The following is a 25,715-nucleotide window of genomic DNA, read 5'->3' as shown; positions in this document are numbered from 1 at the left end:
CTGCCCGAAGATCTTTATTTTGAACATCTGTTTGTCTTCCGGCACGTGGTGCGTCTTCGAGTGTTTCGTCACCGTCCTTAAACCGTCATACCACTGCACTCTCCGCGTAGTCACGACACCCTCACCAAAGGCCTGTCATATCTTCCGCTCCGCGGAGCAGCAATTTGAACTCGTACAGCAAACAAGCCCTTATGACGCTCTGTGAAGGCCCCATGTTCACTCAGTCCTTACGCACGTTCACGGTGTATCTGAACAGCCACAACCAAGTAGTATGTTGGATATACTTACTAGTGTTGCTCACGGGACCTGGTTTGGGGCATTCTCGTTTCGAAAATGTGTCGTGAAGGTAGTCTCGTCTGGAAAAGTGCATATGTTTCTATTGAAAGAGCTCTGTCTCATCTCGTACCCTTTCATGAAAATTCTGTCTCGTCTCGTCTCGTCCAACAACTGACCTTCACCTTATATCCATTCGCATTCAACTCACGGTGTGAGGGCCAATTGAACACAGACCTCCACAAAGAGACAGAACTTTCTTGGTCACCTTCAGATTATTATTATTATTATTATTATTATTATTATTATTATTATTATTATTATTATTATTATTATTATTATTATTATTATTATTATTATTATTGCTGGGGTAGTGATTTGACTTTCTCCGCAATAAAATACTTGCTAATTTTATATAACGTTGCAAATATCTTCTAGATAAATTAATCAAGAAAAAATAAAAGGTAATTCCCTACAGAATGATATTTCAGTGCAATTAGTTCCTTATGATTCTATCAGACAGCAACGCTGTTTTTAAATAGAAAAATCGGAATGTTAACGTGATGAAATTGTTTGTTACACAGCAAAAAATATTAAAAGAAGTTCTATATACATTCCTTACTAGAAAATAATGTTGTCTTCAGAACTTTTATTCTTTTAGCCTTCAGAACTTGTCTTCAGAACTCAGTCAAATTTTATTTTGACTTTTGAATTTGATTGCCTAAATTTTAACCTTGGAAATTTGGATGTGGAGTAAAATAAAGAAGGTTAGCAGGGTAGAGAGGAAAACGAATAAGGAAATGCTGAAAAAATGCAAGAGACGAGAGCAATATTAGACGATATAAGGAAGCGAAAATTGGACGGATCACAAGTTTTGATCTTGCTAAGGGATTGCATTCTGAGGGATGTAGTAAAGGGGGTGATATCAGGAGAGCGAGAGTGTGTAAGAAGGTTGGAATTGATAGATTGTAATAAGGAGGGTGGTACTTTATGTTGGGTTGCGAGGCAGATATTAGCGGGAAATCGCAAAAATGGAAGCTTCTTACCTAATTCACGGAAACTGGCCTGTTTATTAATGGGAGAACACTGAGGAGGAGGAGGAGGATAATTATACTACAAGTAAAAAAAGCCGAAACAATGGTTTATGCATAAGAATTGGTCAGCATTTTTTTTTCTGGTGGCAGTTTTGTAAAGTTCTAGCTCTCTCAAACTGGTTAGATTGTAAGGTCAAGTCACTCGGGTCGGTTGTCGGGTTAAGCCACCTCGGGTTGGTTCACTCGGGTCACTTTGGGTCGGCCCAATCGGGTCAGCTCGGGTCGGGTCAGTCAATTTGGGTCACGGGTGGGGTCGGGTCGGTCTTCAACACATATAATTTCCACGAAAATTACAATATACCACGGTTTATACCTCATTGGATTTCCAATAAAACGTTTTCAATGATGTGTACACCATGTCACCATTTTTGTATGAGGGAATGTCTAGAGGGATTTTGTGGGAATTTGATGGAGTGTAGGTTCCTGTGTGTGTGTGTGTGTGTGTGTGTGTGTGTGTGTGTGTGTGTGTGTGTGTGTGTATGTATGTATGTGTGTGATACCTTACAGGATACAAGATGTCGAGGAAGTGTGTAAATAAACCGGACAATTTCTGTTATGTATGTGGGGAGCTGATATTTAAATCACAACGTCGATGTTTTACTCCACTTGTGAGGAAGTGTTATCAGTTATATTTTGGTTGCTGTGTAGGAGACCAGGATAAGAACTGGGTTCCTCACTACATTTGTTGTACTTGCGTGAAACGTCTGACTGGGTGGGCAAATGGTGGACGAAACATGAACTTCGCAGTACCGATGATCTGGAGGGAACCAAAAGATCATTCTTCAGACTGCTAGTTTTGTATGACACAGATAAAAGAAATAAGCAGTAAATCTAACCACACAGTACAGTACCCTAATTTGCATCAGCAATTAGGCCAGTTCCACACAGTACAGAATTACCTGTACCGGTACCTCCTCCTCATCTTACGGTAAATGAGGATTACGTACTTGAGGCAACTATTGAAGTTCCAAATGAAGATGATGATCCTACTTATGTAGGAAGCACATCTACATTGGATTCCCATCTGATAACTCCGGGTGAACTAAATGACCTCATACGGGATTTAAAACTCTCCAATACACAGACAGAACTTCTTGATTCTAAACTTAAGGCTGGAATCTGCTCCATCGTGACACTAAAGTGTGTATTTTTCGAAACCTTCATACAGAGTTTCAAAACTACTATTCTCAAGAAAATGATTTAGTGTATTGTAATAATGTCTGCGCTGTGATTGATAGACTTGGACATGCACATATAAGTACAGAGTGGAGATTGCTTATTGACTCTTTGAAAACTAGTTTTAAGGCTGTCCTTTTGCACAATAGCAACAAATTTCCTTCAGTGCCTTTGGCTTATGCAACTAATATGAAGGAAACTTATGAAAACATCGAAATAGTGTTAGAAAAAATTCAGTATGAGAAATACAAGTGGACCGTTTGCTGTGATTTACAAGTCATTTCTTTGTTAATGGGTTTGCAGCTTGGTTATACGAAATATTGTTGTTTCCTCTGCGAATGGGACAGCAGGAACAAAGCGGAACATTACATCAAGAAGGAATGGCCAACGCATGTATTAACTCCAGGACAGAAGAATGCTGTTTATTCCTCACTGGTGAGCCCTGATTAGATAATTCTACCTCCTCTTCACATAAAGTTGGGGCTCTTCAAAAACTTTGTTAGGACAATGGACAAAAGTAATGCAGGATCTTGTTACCACAAGGAAAAAATTCCTCGGGTTAGTGACGCTAGGGATTTTTGTAGACCCCCAAATAAGAGGTTTGATTCGTGACCAAAAATTTGAGGATCTCTTAACTCTGGTTGAGAAAGCAGCTTGGTGTCCATTTAAATGTTTAACAGAGATTTTTTTAGGAAACAAGAAAGCCCCAAATTACCGTGAAATTGTGAGTGATTTCCGGCAATCATTCAATGAAATGGGTTGCAACATGTCCCTTAAAGTTCACTTTCTAGACTCCCACCTGCATTTCTTTCCTGAAAAGCTTGGTGCTGTTAGTGATGAGTATGGGGAACATTTTCATCAGGACATTTCCTCCATGGAGAAGAGGTACCAGTGACAGTGTAGTTCAAAAATGCTAGCTGATTACTGTTGGACACTTAAAAGAGATGTTCCAGAAACCAAACACAGAAGAAAGTCGACAACTAAAACATATTAGTTGAGGTAAGTAAGTGTCCATTTATTAAGAAGATACCACTCACTTCTTTTGTATTATTTATTAAGTAGATATAAAATGGTGACACGGTGTATACATCATTGAAAATATGTTTTATTTCAAATCCAATAAAATATAAACCGTGCTTATATTGTAATTTTCGTGGAAGTTATATGTGATTTTATCTGCACTAATGAATATTGTAAAATGAACAGTACACATAGCATATTTTTTATATAAATATGTTTATTTCTCTAGATAGAATAATGCTATTCTTATGAAACTTAGAGGGCTTACTAAGTATAAATCAGGCTAACATACAATATAATTTGTGCGTTTATATACCTAAGGTACCCAAGCTACAAGTATGAAAATGGTTTTAAAAAAAGAAAAAAGAAAAAGAACAGAAATTTGAGGGGAAATTTTCCGAAAACACCTCTGTCACGGGAAAACTGAGGGTGATGGAGAAAAACTGATTGCAGATTCGAATTCTACGTGAAAAGTTCTATTAGAATCAGGCACTTTCTTCCGTGTGCCAGAGAAAAAGATTTTTTTTCAACTAGTGCAATAGGAACCATTTTCAAACTCATCAACCGTTATTCAAACCGGTTAATGTTGATCGCAGATATTAAAAATACTCAAATCCGTATATTATTTAATACAAACGAAAATTTTACCTGTACATTTCTGCACAAACGATGTATAAACGATCACGACAATTTGTGGTTCAATCGAACATGGTGGGGCTAGCACTTAGACAACTCCCCCTTTTTTTTTCGTTCTGTCCACGCATCTGATAGCTTAGAAAAAAAATTTCGCCTGCGCATTACTGCTCAAACGATGTGCAAACAATTGAGATGATTTTCTTTTGAATCGGACGTAGGGGGTGCTACCAATTAGGTAGCCTATACTTTGTTATCGTTTTGGCGTTCCCGCAATTGTGTACAAACAAAAATTTCGCCTGCAAATTTCTGTACAAAACCGTAACAAACAAGTGCGACAGTTTGTGGTTGAATTCGACATGGTGAGAGGCCTATCAATTAGAGAGCCCATAGTTTGTTATCGTTTTGGCGGGGCCACATTTATGTGCAAACGAAAATTTCAGCTGCACATTTATGTACAAAGGCGTACAAACAAGTGCGACAGTTTGTGGTTGAATTGAACATGGTGGGAGGGCTAACATTTAGACAGCCCCCACTTTGTTTTCGTTCTGGCGGCGCCCCTAATTGTGTACAAACGAAAATCTCGCCTGCACATTTCTTTATAACTATATTCAAACGATTGCGACAATTTGTGATTCAATTGCACATGGTGGGAGGGCTACCATTTAGACACCCCTCCCTTTGTTTTCGTTCTGAGGTCGCCCCTAATTGTGTACAAACGAAAATTTTGCCTGCATATTTCTGTACAAACGATGTCCAAACGATTGCGACAATTTGTGATTGAATTGAACATGGTGATTGGGCTATCACTTAGAAAGCCCCCCACTTTGTTTTCGCCCTGGCGGCGCCCCTAATTATGTACAAACGAAAATTTTGCATGCACATTTCTGTACAAACGATGTAGAAACGATTGCGACAATTTGTGATTGAATTGGACATGGTGGGGGGCTATCACTTAAACAGCCCCCACTTTGTTTTCGTTCTGGCGGCGCCCTTAATTATGTACAAACAATAATTTAGCCTGCACATTTCTGTACAAACGATATAGAAACGATTGTGACAATTTGTGATTGAATTGGACATGGTGGGGGGCTACCACTTAGACAGCCCCCCCTTTGTTTTCGTTCTGAGCTCGCCCCTAATTGTGTACAAACGAAAATTTTGCATGCATATTTCTGTACAAACGATGTACAAACGATTGCGACAATTTGTGATTGAATTGAACATGGTGATTGGGCTATCACTTAGAAAGCCCCCCACTTTGTTTTCGTTCTGGCGGCGCCCCTAATAGTGTACAAACGAAAATTTGGCCTGCACATTTCTGTACAAATAATGTACAAACGATTGCGATACTTTGTGATTCAATTGGACATCGTGGGGGGAGCTACCACTCAGACAGCTCCCCACTTTGTTTTCGTTCTGGCGGCGCCCCTAAGTTTGATCAAACAAACATTTCGCCTGCACATTTCTGTACAAACGATGCACAAACGAATGCGACAACTTGTGATTGAATTGGACATGGTGGGGGGCTACCACTTAGACAGTCCCCATTTTTTCTGTTCTGGCGGCGCCCTTAATTATGTACAAACGAAAATTTCGCGTGCACATTTCTGTACAAACGAAGTACAACTATTGCGACAATTTGTGCTTGAATAGGACTTGTTGGTGGGGGGCTACCATTTAGACAGCCCCCACTTTGTTTTCGTTCTGACGGCGCCCTTAATTGTGTACAAACGAAAATTTCGCCTGCACATTTGTGTACAAACGATTGAGACCATTTCCGATTGAGTCTGATAAGGGGGGGGGCTGTCTAAATAGACGTCTCCTTTTCACCTCTACTGTAATTAAATTCTTCCTCGAGAAAATCTGTAATCAACACTGTCAGTAGCTACGTCCTCGACTAATATACCTTAACAAGTACAGCTTTATTTTCGTTTATTTTTCAACAGTTAACCAATTTAAAACTATCGCAAACAAGAATATGTAGTCAACTTCTTAAATACTTCGCTCGCCGAAACCCGTTCAGCGCGTGCAACAAGCAAAAACAACATGTTTGGCGTCTCACAAATGGAAAAGGGGGAAAAAAGAGAAGGAATAGCAGCACGGCAGTGCCTTATCGCAGTCAGAGCTGACAACATAGTTTCGGTCGTCACTAACGCGAATAGACCTACTAGCGGTGTACAAGAGTTATACAGTTACAATATACGTCGTGCCACAGTAGCGCTACAGGCGGAATGTGCACGAACTACAAATGAATATGTTCCCTTACAAGCATCAGTCACTGTTGCACCCTCTTTACATTCTACACATCCTTTTTTCTCCCATTTTTTGACCTTGACAAGCAGAAGTACCAGGCTTTCCGAGTTCACAACCATAAACTGTTTGTGTACAGAGTACGTTTTCAGTTCTTCGAATGACTGTGCGCGCGAAGAACAAGGGTGATGATCGGGCTACCGTATACGGAAGTCAGTAACACCCGGTTGCAATAATAAATGTAAAATACAAATATAGAGCCTTGACAATGCCGTGAGGATGAATATATATATATATATATATATATATATATATATATATATATATATATATATATATATATATATATATATATATATATATACAGGGTGGTCGTGCATGAACGTCGGAAAATTCGTGAGATGAATCTACAAGCAAAAAATGTCATATGAACATTGGGCGAATGCGGCTTCGTTTGGACGCTAGAGGCGTCTGAAATGTCACTTTCCGAGGCGGCAATTTGCAATATCTCAAGAACGGAGAGAAATACGAATGTCGGGTCAAAACATATCAAAGGAAACCCCATCCGAAGAATCCAATTATGCATAAGTGGTGGCGAAACAGTGGCGGCGCTAGAGGGGGGCACAAAGAAAGTAAATGAAACATGGAGAAAAGTGAACAATTTACACTGAAAAATTGTAGGAGGGGATGTTACTTGGAATATGCAACAACAAATGTCAATGAACAAAGGCAACAGCGGCTAGTCTGTAGGGACTTTATAAGAGGCGGATTGTAGGAATACAGTATCTTTGTAATGGTGAGAAATAGGAATGTCGGGTCAAAAGATACCAAAGGAAATGCCATTCGAAGAATCCAATTATGTATAAGTGATGGCGAAACAGTGGCGGCGCCAGGGGAAGCATAAGGAAAGTGAATGAAATGCGGAGAAAGGTGAACAATTTACACTGACAAACTGTAGGAGCGGATGTTATATGGAACATGCAGCAACAAATGTTAATGAACAAAGGCAACAATGGCTACGCTGTACGGACACTATGAGAGGTGGAATGTTGAAATACAGTATCATTTTAACGGAGAGAAATAGAAATGTCGGGTGAAAAGATATCAAAGGAAATCCCATCCGAAGAATCCAATTATGCACACGTACTGCAGAACAGTGGCGGCGCATGGGAGCTGCAAAGAAACTGTTAAACACTCTTAGTGATGAAACGTGCAGATCGTAAAAAACACGTATGGAAGATGAGACCCAGTGTACTGTAAAAACAAGAGGTATTGTACTTACCATGGTCAACATAATGCCATTCTATAGCAGCTGTTCAATATGTCCTCCTTGTTGTTCGAGACAGACAGTTACACGATAGCGTAAGGATTGTCTTACTGGTGCCAATATCGCTGGCGTTTGCCGTAATGTGGCAAATGCAGCACATACACGCTGACGAAGATCTTCAACATCATGCAGGGGCGTGTATACACGACACTCTTCACGTAACCCCACAGGAAAAATCTAGGGGATTCAGATCGGGTGAACGTGGGGGCCATGGTTGTCTTCCACCACGACCTATCCACCTGCGTGGAAATGTTTTGTTCAGATATGCACGAATGGTGTGACATGAGTGGGCAGTGGCGCCATCATGCATAAACCACATACACTGTCGTGTCCTCAGTGGCACATCTTCAAGCAGAATAGGTAGGTTCTGAGTCAGAAACTGGAGATACGATATTGCGTTCAATCGCTGTGGTAAGAAATGTGGTCCCACAACGTTATCGCCAATAATACCAGCCCACACATGCAATTGGAAACGCTGTTGATGCTTCGTCTCTACAATTGCATGCGAGTTGTTGAGTGCCCATCGATGGTCATTGTGGAAATTTGTGATGCCATCCCGTGTGAATAATGCCTCATCCGAGAACAATACCTGTGTTAGAAAGGCTGGTGATACAGGGCAGCGGCGGTATAACCAACGACAGAAACGTCGTCGGGTTTCATAGTCACCATCGTATAACGCATGCGTTCGTTGTACGTGGTATGATCTGAGATTATTACTATGCAAGATGCTTAGCACGACTTGATGCGAAACATGTTTCTGTCTTGCTATTCGTCGGGTACTAATACTCGGGTTCCGGGTCACATGTCGGAGTATCCTCTCTTCCAGGGGAGTGTTCGAACGCGTCGTCGTCTCGGAATGTCTGTGTTGGGAAGGAATGACCCAGTGTCCCGCAATCGCTGATGAATACGAATAAACATCCCCGGTGCTGGAATTTGTCGATCTGGGTAGCGTTCCGCATATAACCTACGTGCTTCTTCTGCATTACCTTCCGCTAAGCCGTACATCAAATGCATATCTGCCATTTCGGCGTTAGTGTATACTACCCTATTCATTGTGGTGCATTACACATAGCGCTTGTCAACATCAACACTGTTTCACACGACACAAAGTAAACCACATTCACATACACATGGATTACTGCCCTGCCTGTAGAGTGTAGCACTAAACCGCTTGTGCTGTTACTGTCATTGCCCCATTCAGTACGAATGAACTGTGCGTTGTCCTCTGCACCTTCGATGCGAACGCTCTCGTTACCCACGCTTTCACTACTCCTATAACTAACTCTACTACGCGACGCTCTGCACGCCCCCTTGTTCCACCTACTGTAGCTATGCGCCCTCTGTCATCGGACATGTATCATACAGTACACCTAGAGTTGTATTCCTTGTTTAATGATTGCTTTCAAATAGTTGTGTTTTCACCAATTTCAACTTTTCTCCATGTTTCATTCACTTTCTTTGTGCTTCCCCTGGCGCCGCCACTGTTTCGCCATCACTTATACATAATTGGATTCTTCGGATGGCATTTCCTTTGATATCTTTTGACCCGACATTCCTATTTCTCACCATTACAAAGATACTGTATTCCTACAATCCGCCTCCCATAAAGTCCCTACAGACTAGCCGCTGTTGCCTTTGTTCATTGACATTTGTTGTTGCATATTCCAAGTAACATCCCCTCCTACAATTTTTCAGTGTAAATTGTTCAGTTTTCTCCATGTTTCATTCACTTTCTTTGTGCCCCCCTCTTGCGCCGCCACTGTTTCGCCACCACTTATGCATAATTGGATTCTTCGGATGGGGTTTCCTTTGATATGTTTTTACCCGACATTCGTATTTCTCTCCGTTCTTGAGATATTGCAAATTGCCGCCTCGGAAGGTGACATTTCAGACGCCTCTAGCGTCCAAACGAAGCCGCATTCACCCAATGTTCATATGACATTTTTTGCTTGTTTTTACCTGTAGATTCATCTCACGAATTTTCCGACATTCATGCACGACCACCCTGTATATATATATATATATATATATATATATATATATATATATATATATATATATATATATATGTTGGGAGCAATGTTCGAAAACGGCCATTGGCCGAAGAAAGTGATCAATTCTAAGTTTGGACAGATGCAATTATCCAAAGTACGAAGAAGTCTATCATTTCGGGGTTTGGTCGCTTAATAGTATCCAAAGCTAGGTTTGGATAATTACAGTTCATCCAAAGCTCAATTTAGAAAGGAAAATAAGAAAAAAATTTATTAATTTTTTCACATTTTACACATTTTACAAGATTTTTATTTTTCAATGTTTAAGAAATGAAAATGTATATCACAAAATTCTGTCAAATAAGAAGTATGAAATTCGTATATGAATAAAAATAGTTCTTCGTATTAATTCCTTCTAATTCAGCTTACTTTCTTTTTTAGAAGACTTTTAGAAAATATGCACCATATAAAAATAAGTACAATAATTAATTAAGCATTAACAGCAAAGTGCGTTAAATGTTTTAAGTTCAGTTATTAACACAATGAAACAGTGAAGAATTTGAAAAACGTGTGCTGAAAATTTTAAGCTGTAAGTGCGAAAAAATATAATGAACTTACAGTTATAAAATGGAATAACTGAAATGCAGATTCGCCACATATACAGGCTCTTCAAGTACATTGTAATAGGTCAACTGTCCAGTTACTTGTTCCTACACGCACTTGAGGAATGACACTTTGAGTTACACTTTACACCCTTCTTTACACAATTACATTTTTTGTTCAAACAGAAGTTCCTGCAGCCGCACTTAATAAACCCCTGCCTGGAGTGTGTTTCTGCTTCAGCTACACTTCTAAGTGAAATGTCTCTCTGCGGAACATCACTGATCTGAAGAAACTGTTCATCTGCGAACTGGAACTCATTGCGCGCGTACAGCTTTCTAATAATTCCCGAAGAAGTCCCCAACTGGTAGAGATCGTTATCGTTTCTCCCCATAACCACAGCCATGACGTTCCTCGGAGCAGCTCTGCCTCTGTCCAATTCTGGGATTTTGATTAGAACAGTTTGTCCTACGTCTGCACGAGGGAATTTTTTACTTGACGCCATTAACATTTCATTTGCTTGTCGCTTTAAATGTATTTTGGATCCCTCACGTGCCTCTCGTATACTCTCACTTCTTGTGCAGATGTTGCATCTTTTTTCTTGATTTGCGCACGGACATGGAGATTCATTTGCTTCCACAATTGCAGTGTTGATGGTCTCTAAAGAAGCTGGAAATTCTGGAAAAGTCTCTCTTTCCTGCCGAAGATTATTAAGGGAATCACGAACGAATGAATGCTGTGCGTCCTGTCCTGAAGTGTCTTCTTGTACATCACGAGTCAATGAATACTGTACATCCTGTCCTGAGCCTTCCTCTTCCTGCATGGTGTCACAGTGTGGATCACGAGTCAATAAATTCTGTACATCCTGTCCTGAACCTTCCTCTTCCTGCATGGTGTCACAGTGTGGATCACGAGTCAATGAATTCTGTACATCCTGTCCTGAGCCTTCCCCTTCCTGCATGGTGTCACAATGTGGATCACGAGCCAATATTTCTTGTAGATCTTCCTCATTGGTCAAGTCTCGTAATAAATCACATGGAAGAGATGAATCCGAAAGTCCATTTTTCATGGGAACGCCAAACAAAGCCTCGTAGGGGCTCCGGTTAATGCCCCTATGGAAGGACCTGTTTTTCTTCATCTGGACAAAACGAAGACCCTCAGCCCAAGACGAACAGCTATTTTCTGCCATCCATGTAATAAGAATGTCTCGAACATCTTGGTTCGCTCTCTCAACACTTCCTTGAGACTGAGAGTGGCGCGGCTTGCCGTGCACTATTTTCGACCCAAACACTGAGGCCAGCTCACTTGTAACTTCAGCTGCGAACTCACGTCCGTTATCACTTTGAAGAATACAAGGTGCACCAATAATGCAAAATATATCCATCAGATGATAAGCAACTTCTGATGCTCTTTTTGTCTTTAATGGGCGCAAAAACAGAAACTTTGTGAGATGATCCTGATAATTTAATATGAACTTGTATCCTTTGTCCGGTTCACTCTGCATGTCGATAAGATCAACCTGACCCCTAGAATTAAGCAGATTACTGAGAATAGGTTTAACAGTCAGTCCTTTGCACTTTTGCTTCTTTTTCAACTGACACTGCCCACACAATTTGAGATAAATATTGATGATCTCTCGTGTTACATTACAGTACTTTAGCTTAAGTTCTTTGTCCAAGCATCTCAAACGTTTGTGGCCAGTGTCAATGTGAGCTTTATGAATGACACTGTATAATTCTCCGGTGTGACAGAAATACCTAATAACACTATCACCATCTTTACGTTTTTCGATAAGTTTCTCAACCCCACCAATACTTAAAACATCATATCTCTTCAGGCGACGATAGTCCAGTGACGTCAGTGACTCACCTCTTTTCTTTTTCTCTTGCGAAGCCTTCACCTCCAACAGCAATTCATTGTACTTCTCTGGAGATAACAAGAACGTATTATCTGCTGTACTAGCTCGAACGTAGTCGTCTAGTTTTGCTTTGAAGTCTTCTGCTGCAACCATACTCATTGTTGTGCACGGTCTTCAATTTCACTTCAACGAATAAACAATTGTGAGTGGCAAAGAAAGCATACACGTTAACACATAAAGCTACCGCCTGACTGAAGACTGACTTCTGCTTTACCCTCCCTATATTCTCCGAATGCGCATGCGCCACGAATAAAAAATTGCAATGGCATCTCGCAAGAACAACTGGAAATAACTAAATTGAGCTTTGGATGAACTGTAATTATCCAAACCTAGCTTTGGATACTATTAAGCGACCAAACCCCGAAATGATAGACTTCTTCGTACTTTGGATAATTGCATCTGTCCAAACTTAGAATTGATCACTTTCTTCGGCCAATGGCCGTTTTCGAACATTGCTCCCAACATATATATATATGATTGATAAATTGTATTGAAACGTCCTGTAAATTTAAAATAAAAAAAAAGAAAATTTTGCAACATGAAACTTTGGATATGGTGACATACTCCGCAATACCACCAATTAACAATGTTTCCAACACAACGTAAAGTTATATAGTCATATTCTTTTTTTAATTGCATTGTATCAGATTACTACATATTTCAAATCTACACGTTAAATTAGACACACGTATTTTGCAGTGTTACGAACTAAGAAAACTACAGTAGCAGAAACATACATTAACACATTAACATCCATCCATTAACAGATCGCACAGTCCTCTACAATACTAATAAATCAAGTGAGTAGGTCGTGTTAATGCACAATACCTTAGCATTGAAACACTGTATTTAATATGGCCTGATATGACTTAATTGCTAACAAGGGATTAATTGTTTATATATATTTTTTGCAAAAGATTTCATTTCAAAAAAGTACTTAGATAAGTACTACACGTAATCAGTAGATGGATGTTAATAAACGTAAGGATCAAAATGTTGCTCATAGCAATTTGATATCTGAACATGTTTCGGAGATTTGTGGAAATATGTCTAGAGATTGCAATATTGCTTAGAATGAGAAATTATTTTTCTTCACGTTGATTTGTCCCACCTCTATAGCATTGTAGCAATAGTTTTCTGTAGTAGTAATTACAAAGTGTTCTCGGAATTTCATAATATTTAGCAGTTTTGTAAACTTTACCGATACTTATTATTTCCCTGAAACGGATTGCGATATCACATTGCTGTAAACGGCATTGCCATTATTAGGTCAATTAAAAATATCTACGTGATTGAAGTGATACTTATATAAAGCACTTTTCTAAAAATAAAACCCTGTGAAGAAAGAAATATTTTTAATCGTGGTAATTTAGTTTCTTCTTCTTAGACATACGTCGTATCCGGTCATAAAACAGTGTTCAACACTAAGATACTTCTGAAACGCATTGACACGCCCGTCTCACTTGAGTTATTAGTGTTATGGAGGCCTCCAAAATTTAATGTTAATGTATGTTTGTTTGCATTAGCTTCCTTAGTTTATAACATTGAATAATAAGTCTGTAAAATTTGCACCTTCATTTAACATGTAAATTTGCAATATGTAAAATGCTGATCTTGCACTGTTATTTAAAAAAAATTATGTTGGGTTGGTAACGCCGTTACGCAGATTATCAAACAATGTTCTCCTGTATATAATCGCGTGTTGCAAGTGTCATCGGATTGTTTGTATTAATTTAAACGGCATAAAGGTGTTTCAAGTTAAATACTTATTTCTTTGTATATACAAGATGTACCACTTATCCTGAAAAGTCGTGAATTTTTAAATTAATTGACAATAATGCCGAAATTTAGTAACATACCAATACCGGTAGAGGTATTGCTTGACATATTCTGCAATAACACTGTATCTAAAGTGGTATCAACCCAATATAAAGTTATGTTCTTTTCAAATGGAAATACGTCAAAATTTTGTTCACGTTTCAAGTCTCCATATCAAGGGAAAACTTACAATATCGTATTTGTTATTCTGTGTTACAAAGTAAAGAAGCTACAGTATTACAGCGAAGCATAAAAGTATAACCTTCTCTAAGTTCTCTAATTAGATTACTTGCGGTCCACGTCATTTGCAGTTGTGAGAACGCCTAGGCAGATGCAACCCAACTTACACGTAGCTTTTCTCGACACTGGCAGCAGTTGGTAGCCTTGATGCAGGTGTTTATGCAGGTAAAATTGTACAGTAGGTGACTTACGAAACAGTTCTCCAGTCTAAGATGAATCTCTATAGTGCGGATCGTATTTTGAAAAGAACACCATATATTAATCTCAATATTGCTGTGTATCTAGTGTATTATTTCTTTATATACTGTATGTTTAGAGAAATACAAACACTGATCACTCATGAATCAGGAAATTCTTGAAAGTAGCTGAAAAAATCAAATCTAGAACAACTGCTGGAAATAAGTTAGTAAATAATTGTCTCCATTCAGAGACCTTCTGCAATTGTTCTCATTCCAACACCTTTTTCTTTCTGAAGGAGAGAAGATCTTGCTTGTCACACTGAGTATGTATTGACATTGAAATTGAAACATTTGAAAAAGTTTCAATCTGGCCGGATTTAAGCCCGGGTCTGCCGAATAGAAGATCAATACGCTAACCACTTACCTACCACGTCACTTCATCTTTCATGTAAACTATTAGCTACTTAAAGTCGTTGCATGTAAGACTATACAAAATACTAGTGCTTGTATAAGGAGACGTTCCTTATGAGTGTCACAATCAATTACTCGAGATTTCCTTTTTAACTTAAAAACAAGTTATATAGACCTTCGTCAATGAGAAAAATATCACGAAACGTTCTTCAAGTTGAGGCTACTTGACCGTTTCTAACTGCTCCAGATTTATATTACTACTATTCTTCCTCATCGTAGCTTATAATTTCCAAAGAAGAAAAGCGGACAGCATTTACGCCGATCCCAAGAGTTTCAGTATTCACGCGCTATCCTGTATTTTTTTTCTCGCGGTACTTTAGCCAGCTGTTTGAAGTTGGTCACGTAAAATGTTCCGAACTACTTTTACTACTACTACTACTACTTTTACTATGGATCCGTATAGTAAAACAGCAAGTTTATTCTAATGAAAAAAGTGTTTGAAGTTTTAAATAAAATAATCGGTAAATCACTTTATTGAGAAGTATTTTTAATTTTATTTTAATGAAAATTGAAATTTAAAAAAATGATCGGTAAATCACTTTTTTAAGAAGTATTTTCAATCTTATTTTAACTAAAAAGTGATATGAAATTTAAAATAAATTAAAAAACTTTCCTTGGGCAGGATTTGAACCACGCCCAAAAATGATTTTCATAAATAGCACGTTGCACTAGCACGCTCGACTACAAGGGCCGACAGCAATTGGCCTTTACTTATCGCTATGTAGGTTATGACTATTGATGTCCTATCTGCATCCTCCAATAAGATCAGAGGATATCTGAAACTCTTGGGATTCTCGAAAATGCAAGTCGGCAGATATTATTTTCGCGTTCTTTGAATTACATCAACATGTGTAGAAAAAGAAAGTTTTATTTCTATCTTCCATAACTACTAGTTTATTTTTATCTTTGTATGAGGAATTTGTGGTAGATTGGCAAATTATAAAACTCGCATGGCAGAGACACGGGTTCGAATTCCGTCGTGGCAATTATTCTTCCTTAATTGGAAGACATTGTTTACGTACTTGCTGTTCTAATTCTGTTATTCCTCTATTATTATTATTATTATTATTATTATTATTATTATTATTATTATTATTATTATTATTATTATTATTATTATTATTATTATTATTATTATTATTGGAAAGTTGAGACTTGGCTACACATTTTATATTACATGAAGTTTTTGGTTGATATGGAAGGTATCTGAAATGGCGTATTGCTTTAAACATTAATATTTCCAGCAGTAGTAGTAGGAGAAGAAGTAGTAGAAACATAAGCAATTTCTGTGAAATAATAATCTCTGTTTTGATCAGTCGTATTTTTACCTGTACTAACGATATGCCTCACGTATTCATCAATTGTTCGCAAAACGCGGTACATTCCCAGACAGTACGAATCAAGGTTAATGCGGTTGACGTCATCTCGTAGGCCACTGTTCCATTGCGAGTGCACTGAAGAAAGTCGTGTGAACACTAAGACCGAGAGTAATTGAATATTTTGTATATCTTGCATTCGAAGTATAAACATTACAAATGATAAAAATTTCCTTAATCACCAGACGGGAATGGAACCGAAGACCACCGGAATGTGAAAGTAACGCTCATCTTCCTACTATAAGACATCGCTGTCAATTAGGGGTGGGTGGAAACTTGGTGTGAAGTGTCTTAAGCAAATTGCACACTTTTACCATTTCAAAGTTGTAATATTCTTGTTTCGTTCATAATAAAATAGAGTGTTATGAAGAAACAAATGTCAAGAGAATTCAAATCTAAAATATTAAAGTAAATTGTTGTAAATGAGTGATTGAAATAGTATTAGTGGATGTTATTGCATCATTTAGATATGATTAAGTTTATCGTCCTGCTTGAATATCGAGACTAATGTTATACCAAACTACGGTTTAAATCTCTCTCTTCCATTATTTCTTTATAATTATATTCTTTCACGAGTCAATAATATACCTTGCAGATTGTCGCGTTCAAAGTTTTATACAGGTTACTCGATATAGGAGAAATAAAACTCTCAAACTGTTGGCCCTCGAAGGCGTAATGTGTGGCCCGAATATTCAAACGTACTTTTTATATATCTTTCTGTTTATTACGTTATTTTCTGTAGAAGTTCGTTGCGAAAGGTAGGCGGTAAACAACCTGAAACTCAAGCTATCCCATGTTGAAATCGTCGGTGGACCTGCGGTGGCTACTAGAGACCTTTCGACAAAAATTAGGTGCCCTGCTGCGACGATTCGTTGTGGCCTCACTTCTGTTTTGAAAACTATACCACCAGCAAAGTGAATAAGTGGTGAGATCGATGAACGTAGCGTATTAACGCATTCAAAGTTTCAAGTTGTCGGAAATGTCATTACATATTTCGGCAAAATATGACAAACGATGATTAGTGGATATACTAGAGTTATTCGGGTCATGCAATAGTTACGTCATAAATAGCTAAGATGTTGAGCGTTTTGTGTATTAATATTGGTGTTTGGTTTGGTTATACAGATTTGACAACATATAGAAGATGGAAGACAAAAAATTGCATGTTCATCATATTTTATTGTTTTACTTCAGGCAAAGAAAGAACGCACGAATAATGTTTCAAATTTTTACTGTCCTCAATGTTTCTGTGCTCTTGTCCCTATTATTAGAGTTACTTGAAAAACTGTAAAAGTGAGTAAAACGCGTAAAAATAGGAGACATAAGGTACTGAGGAAGGTTCGTTAAATTAGTTAACTTTTAAAAAAGTTCCAGTGACCTGAAACAGCAGATTCCAATCAATATGAGTATCTGTCCAGTGGCGTGCCTTGAAAATTCAGAGCCCAATGCGAGAGCATATGACAGGGCCTCCATACATATGAGTGAGGTCGCTAGAAAACCCGCAAAGCGCCATCATGAATAGCATAAGAAAATTATCAAAAATAAACTCTGGTTTTCTCTGATTTTGAGCACTTTCAATACTTTTTTTCATTTCTCCTTCCGAATTTTGCGCTCTCTTACTTGGGTGCCCTGGGCCGTAGCCTCACTCACTCCCCTTCATGGCACGGTACTGTGCCTACCAAGGGTTAGAAGCACTCTAGAGGTCATTTTATCCTTCATGGCTTTGCGTGTTTGTGTCTCTTTTTAGTTGTCAATTTAAAGCTGTATATTCTATTAACTATTCTTTCTGCGTAATACTTTACTATTTCATCATGGCAGAAATCAGAACGTATCACCATTATTACGTTGGAATCTTAAAAGTGTGTACTTAATTCACTACACATCTAGTTTTTTTCCATCTCCCAGAACAGTGATTTCTTAGAGTAGTGGCCTAAGCGTTAGTTTCATAATGTTGGAGTGCGATTCCGACTGAGACAATTAAAGGAATTTTTATAATTGCAATATTGATACTTCTGATGTATACAAAGATGAAAAATATTCTATTTCTTTAGGTCTCAGAATTGAGACGAGTTCCTTCACAGGTGAAATGCCAACAACACACAATTACGTCATCCGTATCAACCTTGATTCGTAATACCAATTACATAAGCATTACCTTCCCATACAGAAAAATTAATAATTGCCAAGACGAGATTTGAACCCAGGTAACTGAAATGAGAGTTTCCTGCTTTCATATTTTTTAAAACAAATCGCCCCAACCGGGGTATTGTTCGGCACTGGCACCTCACGTGTTTTCGAAATATTCCAAACACTACAGAGACACAAACACAGGAATACCGAGGACAGTTAAAATTCCGACATTGTTCTTCAGAGGAATTCGAACCCCTAGTGGATTGCGCCTCATGATCAGCAGCCGGACGCCCGGGATCACTCGTCTAGTGCCACCGGTACAATTTGCCACAAATTCCTCATATGAATATAAGAAAACATACTAGTACTTATTTAAGATATACACAGAACTCTCTATTTCTACACGTGTTGATACAATTCAAAGAATGTGAAAATAATTTCTGTCGTCTTTTCTTCTTTCGAAATTAGAAGATATAGTAAAGAAGAAATGTAATGTAAATCGGGACCATCGCAAAAAGCGACGACGTAGCCTCAGATTCAAGAACGTTTCGTGATATTTTCCTCATTGAGGAACGTCTATATAACTTGTTTTTGAGTTAAACAAGGAAATCTCGAGAAAGTCATTGTGACACTCAAAAAAGCATTAGTATCGTTTGTATATTTTTCCAAGAAACGATTTTAACAAAGTATTAGTTTGGGTGGAAGATGAAGTGGCGCGGTAGGTAAGTAGGTAGCGCATTGAACTTCTATTCGGTAGACCCAGGTTCAAATTTCGGCCAGGTTGAAACTTTTTCAAATGTTTCCAATTCAATTTCAATGCATACTCAGTGTGACAAGCATGATCTTCTTTTCCCTAGAAAGAGAAAGATGTTGCAATAAGGAGAATTGTAGAGGGTTTATCAATGGAGGCAGTGATTTACAAGCTTATTTCCAGCAGTTGTTCTAGATTTGATATTATCATCAACAATCAAGCATTTTCTGATTCATGCGTGATCAGTATTTTTATTTCTTTGAATATACACTATATAATGAAATAATACATTACATACACAGCAAATTTGAGATTAATATACGGTGTTCATTGGGCAACATGCTCTCAATCAGAGTGATTAATCTCAGAATGGAGAAATGTTTCCGGCATCATCTGCTTACAATTTTACTTGCATTAAACTTGAGTGATACCAACAATAGTCAGTGCCGAGAAGAGATTCATGTAAGTTGGGTTGTATCTGTTCAGGCCTTCTCACAACTGCAAATTACCTGGACTCCAAGTAATGGAATTAGAGAACTATGGTGGGAGGGGGAGATATACTTTTGTGTTCACTGTGGAAACATCCAAATTTTGATTAACTCTACAGCAGTAATAACGCAAGTGATATGTACGAGTCAATGCACACCCAAAGTACTTAAGTGTCTAATTATAAGATAACGATACGATGGGTTGAGTTGATTTTGTGTTGAACATTCCTTTCAGCAGCGAGGCTATATGAGACGGGACCTACTGATTAACGTGGAATCCGAACCAAGTAAGCTCTCGCCGGGAATCCAACCCGCGTCTCACGCCAAAGGCATGTACGCTAATCGCTTAGCCACGAAAGAGCTCCACCATGATATGATGGATTTCGGATTAATACGAAAAATGTTACAAGGGATTGATAATTATATTTTTTCAAAAATCTATTTCGAAAAACTGCTTTGACAAGTACCTCATCCAATTACATAAATTGTTTTCAATAGATGGGAAGATCATAATACCGTTTTCAGAAATTTGATATGTCTATCTCAATCAGTTCTGCAGATAAACACTGATGAAGTTTGCAGCACTACTTATAAGTTAATTATGTAGTTCTGAGGACATGTTGTAGTTACACCTACTACTACGAACTTATGTTGAGATGTTACAGAAGCAAAGGAAAACCACAACCATTTTTAAAAAGTTGCCACAAATACTCCCATTTTAAAAAAAATGAAGAAGTTTCTACATTTTCTCACATGTCCAGAACAGCATTAAATATCAAATTGCTCTAAATAGCATTATGATTTTTATGTTCATTCAAAACCATCTACGTATTGGATGTGACGTTTATCTAAACACTTTTTTCGAAATGAATTGTTTGGAGCACATCAAATTTTAAATCCCTTGTAGTTCTCTTTCTACTGATTCGAAAAACCTCATATGATGACCGCAGTATTCGACCCTATATTACTTCTAATATACATCATCCTGTCCGTCTCACTTGCATTATTACTATTTTAAAAGCCTACAAAGTGTTATTTTACGATGTGCGTGTGTCGTAGTTCGCAACACTCATAACAAGTGTCCTGTTGTAAGTTTTTGTCTAATATGTGAACTCGAAATATGTAATCACCAGACTTAATGTCATTTGAAAAGTACAACTTTACATTATGATGTCAGCACTGGGTTTGTTGCAGTGTGTGTTGAAGAACATGTGTTTGTCGGTATTCGCGTGGTGCGAAATTCAACTGTGTTGCATCTGTTAGCATAAAGTATATATCAGGTGTTTCGGATAGGGTGTACATTGCTTATTAATCACAAAATGTTGCAACAAAAGAATGGAACAAGAAATGAGACAGGAAGAAGTTAGATGACATATCGAAAGAAGCGTTCTGCTTGCCTCACAGAGCCCCCAATCATTGGGTGAGGCGGGGTCACCCGAAAATTCAAAATAACAAGGTATTTGATTTTTCTACATCATTCAAAGAAATCATGAAAAATAACGAAATTTCATTTGGAACACTGTATAGGAGCAGCCTACAATTTCCCTATCCTTTATGTACATATGCAATAATTCATAATGAAGTGGTGTCCACTCTGTAAGTTCTACCTAACAGGTAAAATTATCAAGAATATAAAGAATTTTGTGCTTCGCTATATAAAAGTTTTGAATGACTTCCTGGGGTTCCATGGAGCAGAGAACATCTTTCATTCGATGGGACCTTTGATATTTTTCTATTTCGCTTTTTGTTTCACCCTTTTGTCTAGCTGTTTGTGATTTTAAGCATTGGGCGTTTATCTCAAACACTTGGTATATATATATATATATATATATATATATATATATATATATATATATATATATATATATATATATATATAGATAGATATAGATATATTAGCGTGTATGTCTGTGTGTACTGTCCAAATGAACAAAATTACACCCTAAAGTCAGTATAAATGTATAAAGGGAACTAGAAGTATGAATTTGGAACAATGATGCATATACTGTTTGAATGGAATTCGGTGTACTAAAACCAATAGCTGGGAGATATTTTAGTTCATCACATTCAATCCTTCAGGGAAGAAACATGTAGATTTAATAGTGTGTACTTTACTGAAGGACATATGGATATAATTGTCAAACTCCTACTACACTATGATATCAAAATCTCATTACCGAGCTACAATAAATTTCATTTCCAATACTTAAATTATAAATGAAACAAATCAATGATCAGTATGGCTTTTAATTTCAGGTATAATTTACTGTATTCTTAAATAGAAATTAATGTTTTAGTCACAGGATGATTTATATAGTTAAATCACAACCATGTACTAATTCTGTTTGAATTGCTTAATTTTTGTTAGCCTATTTTAGAATTTAATTTGTTTTTGCATTTGTTTTTCTTGTATTTCATTTAACCATATTTCAACGTGTTATTTCACTCTTTCGCTAAATTCAATTAGCAATTATGACTCTGTCTGGTTATTACATTTGGATTTTGTAGTCACCGGCTTGTCTTCCTACGTTCATTTTACATATTTTTTTCGTTTATTTTTTTTATCTTGTATTTATATTTTACCTTTGCAGAACAAAGCGTAAGCGTATCTAAGTTAACTATACTTTTTGACTTACATAAACTTTAATACAAAACCTGTAGTACTTAGGTATATACTATGATCTAACTGGCTATCTCGTTTTACGCATTTTGTATTTTAACAATAATTCTCTAAAACTACAGTGACTCAAGTGATATGAGACTATTTTTTTTTTTTTTTTTTTTTTGTTTTAAGAATGCAAATATTAGAGAGCGAAATGAAATGAATTTCTCGTTTTATATTCCGAAGTTACGCCATGTAGACAAAAAAGATTAATAAGTGTTAGAAGTGAATGACCATGGAAGAATTGATGGAATTGAAGCATCCTGCCGAACAACGATATATGTTACATTTTAGTGATGTCGAGGAAAACGAGAAAAACTTGTAGTATTTCAGGAGTACAATTGAAAAAATAGAACTAGGTGTAAGCACCGTGGGTAAGAGGGCCATCAAACTTTCAATATATGTCCGACATGTTCCGTAGAGCATTATTCTACTGATAACTCAAATGGTCCAAGATTTCGCATGTATCGTTATTCGGCGAAATGGTTCAATGATGGAAGGAAACGAGAGAACATGGAGAAAGCTCATGGACATGATGCTGTTCACTTCAAATTAATACAGGCTGGGATTGAATGTGGAATCCTTCGCATAAGGGGCAAATGCTTTACCACTGAGCCAGAGTGCTCTCCCGAATATTGGAAACTTCTGATACACGAAATCTTGCTGATGTACGTCGTTTTCTTAACATTCATGAATATTAAATTAATAATGATAAATCTGGAATATTGTAGTTGTTAGTTTTATAATTAGTCAGCGTGTTGAGGAATGAACTACAAAACATAGGATTGAAAAACCAAGAATTGAATCATTCAATTATACGTGCGCTATGTTTTTGTCTACATTGTTTATTTTGCTTCTAAGTAATGGTTGGCACCTACTCGGGTGGTGAAGTGCACCGAATGGCAGATCTGTTTTTCAAATGAAGCCTCACACCTCTCTCACCCAAGTCCGACTTCGCCTTCAAGTGGTGGTGCTGTTAACCCTTACCGGAGGCAGGGTATAAAACCTCTGTGGTAAAAAATCCCTGTGGAAAGTAAGGGGACGGAAGAAGTCGGGCCTGGTCCTCCAGGTTGGGGGTTGGGCGTCAGGCCGACAACCTGGCCCCGGAAAAAAAAACTACTGTTAGAAGACCGGAAGAATCGCCTCGGAATGGACGGATCAAGGGGAAGACGGACCGGAAACGAAAAAAGGACAAAGAACTGGTACTCGGTACGTGGAATGTTAGAACACTACATAGACCGGGGGCCCTGCAAGAACTAACAAACGAAATTCAGAAATATAACATAGACATATGTGGCATACAACAGATGAGATGGGACAATAAAGGCATTCACCAAAAACAAAAGGAAACCATCTATTTCAGTGGAAACAACAAAAAGAAAGAATTTGGAACGGGATTCATAGTCAGGGGTCAAATACGTAGTAAAATAATTAGCTTCACGCCAGTCAGCGACAGGATATGTAAAATCAGAGTAAGAGCAAATCCATACAACATAACCATTATCACAGCCCACGCACCAACCGAAGAAAAGGATGATAGAGTCAAGGACGAGTTCTATAGCCAGCTGGAAAAAGCATATGACGAATGTCCGAAATATGATATGAAAGTAATTGTTGGTGACATGAATGCGAAAATCGGTAAAGAAAGCTGTTTCTACCCAGCGATAGGGAAATATAGCGCGCATGAAACAACAAACGGCAACGGCATAAGGTTAATTGACTTTGCAGCTTCAAAGAACATGACCATATCTAGCACATGGTTCCCACATAAAAGAATACACAAGGTAACATGGAGATCACCGGACGGAAAGACCGAAAATCAGATTGGCCATGTTGTAGTAGACAGCAGACACAGTTGCAATATACAAGACGTGAAAACAAGGAGGGGAGCTAACATAGACTCCGATCACTATTTGGTAATAGCCCGTATCTACACAAAAATAAGCACACAACGGAAGCCCAACATGCACCAAGTCAAGAAGTGGGACATAGAGAAATTAAGGGATGAACAAAGAGTCAACGAATATAGAAGCAAAGTCACTCAGTATATGGAGGAAACACAATGGACAGGAAAACAAAACGTCAACGATATATGGGCATCAATAAAAGACAACATAGCTAGAGCAGCAGAAGAAACAATCGGAGAAAGGAACAAACCTCAACGAAACGACTGGTTTGACAGCGAGTGCGAGATAGCAATAAAGGAACGGAATATAGCTAGGAACAACATGCTAACTCACAGAACAAGGGAAAGACAAGAAATTTACAATGAAGCCAGGAGAAAAGCCAAAAAACTACTCCGACAAAAGAAAAAATCCAGTATAGAGAGCAAAATAGCAGAACTTGAGAACGTACGATATAGAGGGGAAACAAGGTTCTTTTACGAGGAAGTTAAGCAACTAAAAAGAGGGTTTAAGCCATACTGCACTGCAATCAGGGATGAAGGCAACAGCATACTAAACTCCAAGGAGGAGATACTGAACCGGTGGTCTAGATACTACGAAAGAACTTTTCACGACGAACGGGATGAACCAAATGAAACAGCTCAGACAAATTTCGAAAACAAAGAAACTAGAGAGATGCAAACAGATACGCCAACACTTCAAGAGGTTAAAGAAGCAATAAAAAAATCTAAAAACAACAAAGCACCGGGAACTGACACAATAGCGGCAGAGCTACTTAAGAAAGGAGGAGAGGAAATAGTGATTGCTCTACACAAACTGATCTGCAAAATTTGGAATGACCCGAGAGACATACCTGAAGAATGGAAAACAGGGATAATAAACCCCATACATAAAAAAGGAGACCAACTATCCTGCGATAACTACAGAGCAATCACATTACTCACAACAGCATATAAAATATTTACAACCATCATACGCAATAGACTGGAAGCATACTACGAAGCACTGGTAGGAAAATATCAGGGTGGCTTTAGAAAAGGACGATCAACCACGGACCAAATATTCACAATTCGACAGACACTTGAAAAATTCTGGGAAAAAACATAACCACGTATCACTTATTCATAGACTTCAGAACAGCATACGACAAGATAAATAGGAAGCAAATGTGGAATGCACTCCAGGAATTAGGGATACGAGGAAAGCTAGTTCAGTTATGCAAAATCAGTACAAAGGAATCGAAAGCCCAAGTGAAAATAGGAAGCGATATCAGAAGCGTTCCCAGTACAGAAAGGTGTCAGACAGGGAGATGGACTAGTCCCCATACTATTTAACCTGGTACTAGAAGCAGCAGTACGATGATCAGGCATAAAAAGAACAGGGACCCTAACGACCAATAGCCATCAAATTC

The 25,715-nt window shown here is 37.9% G+C and overlaps 1 protein-coding gene across 1 annotated transcript; it reads left to right on the top strand.

Annotated features, from left to right (window-relative positions):
• Positions 1-23,707: 23,707 nt before the first annotated feature.
• On the top strand, positions 23,708-25,411 carry LOC145678555 (uncharacterized). Its single transcript, XM_081748845.1, has one exon. It carries the CDS (start codon positions 23,708-23,710, stop codon positions 25,409-25,411), a length of 1,704 nt encoding a protein of 567 aa, XP_081604971.1.
• The last annotated feature ends 304 nt before the right edge of the window (positions 25,412-25,715 follow it).

This window comes from Thermobia domestica, chromosome 1 (assembly GCF_964235325.1).
Source record: "Thermobia domestica chromosome 1, izTheDome1.hap1.1, whole genome shotgun sequence".
Taxonomy (NCBI): Eukaryota; Metazoa; Arthropoda; class Insecta; order Zygentoma; family Lepismatidae; genus Thermobia; species Thermobia domestica.
This window is presented reverse-complemented; position numbering and strand designations above follow the sequence as displayed.

Coding starts and splice junctions, on each gene's coding strand:
- LOC145678555 (XM_081748845.1), top strand. CDS start 23,708: ATGAGATGGGACAATAAAGGCATTCACCAAAAACAAAAGGAAACCATC.